The 2442-nt window shown below is 48.7% G+C and overlaps 1 protein-coding gene across 2 annotated transcripts in view; it reads right to left on the bottom strand.

Moving 5' to 3' along the window:
• Positions 1-2442, bottom strand: part of ptpa (protein phosphatase 2 phosphatase activator) — a 16844-nt gene that overhangs the window by 12378 nt on the left and 2024 nt on the right. For both annotated transcript variants that reach the window (XM_008424809.1, XM_017307995.1), the window contains 4 exons: positions 2108-2233; positions 1923-2040; positions 1618-1717; positions 1129-1253 (listed from right to left, as the gene is read on the bottom strand). In XM_008424809.1, coding sequence (XP_008423031.1) covers positions 1129-1253; positions 1618-1717; positions 1923-2040; positions 2108-2233 — 469 coding nt within the window. The remainder of the gene's footprint in view (positions 1-1128; positions 1254-1617; positions 1718-1922; positions 2041-2107; positions 2234-2442) is intronic.

Genomic DNA, 2442 nt, shown 5'->3' on the forward strand with positions numbered 1-2442 from the left:
CCAGGTAGCCACAAGCTACGCTCAGCGTTAGCCACCATCGGGTGGCACCGTGTAGCCACCACCGGGTGGCACCAGGTAGCCACAAGCTACGCTCAGCGTTAGCCACCATCGGGTGGCACCGTGTAGCCACCATCGGGTGGCACCGTGTAGTCAAAGCTACGCTCAGATTCTGTGGGATCAGGCCAGTTCAGTAACGATGTTCTGATTTATGAAATGATTTTACTGTTGTGGCAAAAGCAAATGAGGTGGATTAGCAGAGCTCCTCTAGAAGTCATCTCTGCTGTTGACTATTCAACTGTTAGCATGAAACTGCCTAACAGCCACTGTCTTCAGTCAGAGGCCTCTCCAGAGGCGCTGTAGCACTGACTGCTACAGCGGATCAGCATCAACATTGACTGTGAAGATACTTGGATGTTAAAAGTTACAACATAACTTTGTTTCTTTCTACTATAACTAAAATGTTTCAGTTGGAAAGACTTAAAAACATTTTCATCAGAGAAATCATTAAAACATTAAGCAGCTAACTGACCTCAGTTAAAGGTCAAAGGTCACTGAACCAACATGGCTGCTGCTTCGGAAGGACCGAAGAAGAAAGATATCACATAAACAAACAAATCCCTGCATTTTATTGCGTAAATGGTCAAAAGTATTGATTTTAAGTGATGCCAACTCCCACCTGCAGGGGGCAGATTTATTGTTTATTGTTATTATTTATTGTTTATTGTTATTGATTTATTGTTTTTCTCTCTCTACCAAAAACTGGATAATTTAACTCTTCATCTGCTGCTTTGGTTTCAATTAAACCTTTTTTTATGGATCGTAAATTTATGATAATGACTGAAGAAGACGCTACAGCGGTCTAGTCAAAGTCCAGACCTCAACCTGACTGAAACACTGGATCATGAGGGAAGCCCCCCTGCTGGGTCAGAGGGTGTACTTAGTTTCTGTGAGGTGAATCTACATCAGAGTGGATCGTATGGGACTGCTGCCCCCTACTGGACGCAAACACTTACTACATCAGTTTTTATCTCCAAACTCCAAAATAATCCCAAAAAATAAAAATAATGCTTCTTTCTTCTTCTATGGTAAAGACACAATCAGGCTGATGTCACTTCCTGTCTGCCTCACCTATGAACTGGGAGCTGCCCCAGATGAAGGGCAGGAACTGGAAGTCGTCCAGTCCCCAGACGCCCTGGCTGCCGGCCGGCTCCATCCTGTAGGTCCGCTGCAGCTTCCGCATCACCTGCAGGTACCTGCAGACACGCAGAAAGTATGTACACCCCTGCAGGGCGCTTTCATTCTGATTGTTGACTCTGTAAACGCTAATATTGATGATAAATGCAGAAAACGATAGAAAAAATCTCTCCAAATCAACCTAACAGGAAGTGGTGGTTGTTTTTAAGCAATCTGATTGGCTGAGAGGTTTTAGCCTGGCGCTGCGCTGCCCCCTAGGGGCTGGCGTGGTTAGAGCAACGCTGTGTGGAACAGACGTGGGTTCGTTTTTATAAAGACCTGGTTATGTTTGGGAAAGTCTAAGTGTGGCAAACAGTAAAGCAGTTCCTGACCCATTGGACCCGGTCTGACCCGTCCTGCGGTACCGCAGCCGGGGCGTCTCACCTGTTGAACACCTTGAAGACGATGGCCAGCTGGTCAGAGATCCTCAGAGCGCCGACCTTACAGAGGCAGCAGAGGAACGTGGCGAAGGCCGCTTCATGACCTGGAGACACAAACAGAACCGGGTCAGAACCGTCCTGATGTTTGGACAAACTGACCTCAACCTGGAAACACTTTGACCTTTAACCTGGAAGTGCTGGCAGACGGATAGCATTTTATTTGTTATAGATAAATAATGAAGCGGAACTGCAGCTGAAGTTCAGTAAAAGAACTTCTGGCTGAGCGGAGGTTCTGGTCCGGACCAGTACCTGTCCCATAGTCGATCCGGGTCGGGTTCCCCACAGCTTCCTTCAGGTAGACGGCGATCTCTGGAGCGGCGGCGGCTTTCTCTGCAGGCAGCACGGCGGCCACCAAGGCCTCGGCTTCCTGAAACACAGACAGAACGTGATCCGGGCCCGAGACCCGGACCGGACAGAGGCGGTTCTGACCCAACCTGCTCCAGCTTGGAGAACCAGGTTCTGTACGCCTTGTTGCCGAAGCGGGACGGCTGGTCGACCGGAGGAGTTTCGTTTATCCACCGGTCCAGAGTTCCCAGAAGGCCGAGCAGCTTCTCCACCGTCTGCAAAACCAACAGAACCGGTTCAGTTCTGACCCGTAACCCGGTGCTGATGAAACCTGAACCCAACAGCTTCCTGCCCTCTGAGACAGAACCGATAGCAGCAGAACCGACCGGTTCTGAAGAGAAATAAAACCAGAGGCACACACACGCTAATAGCATGTTAGCTCACTGCATGAAGCTAACTGTGCTAAATGTTTAAAAGTTTAGCA

Source organism: Poecilia reticulata, linkage group LG12 (assembly GCF_000633615.1).
Source record: "Poecilia reticulata strain Guanapo linkage group LG12, Guppy_female_1.0+MT, whole genome shotgun sequence".
NCBI lineage: Eukaryota > Metazoa > Chordata > Actinopteri > Cyprinodontiformes > Poeciliidae > Poecilia > Poecilia reticulata.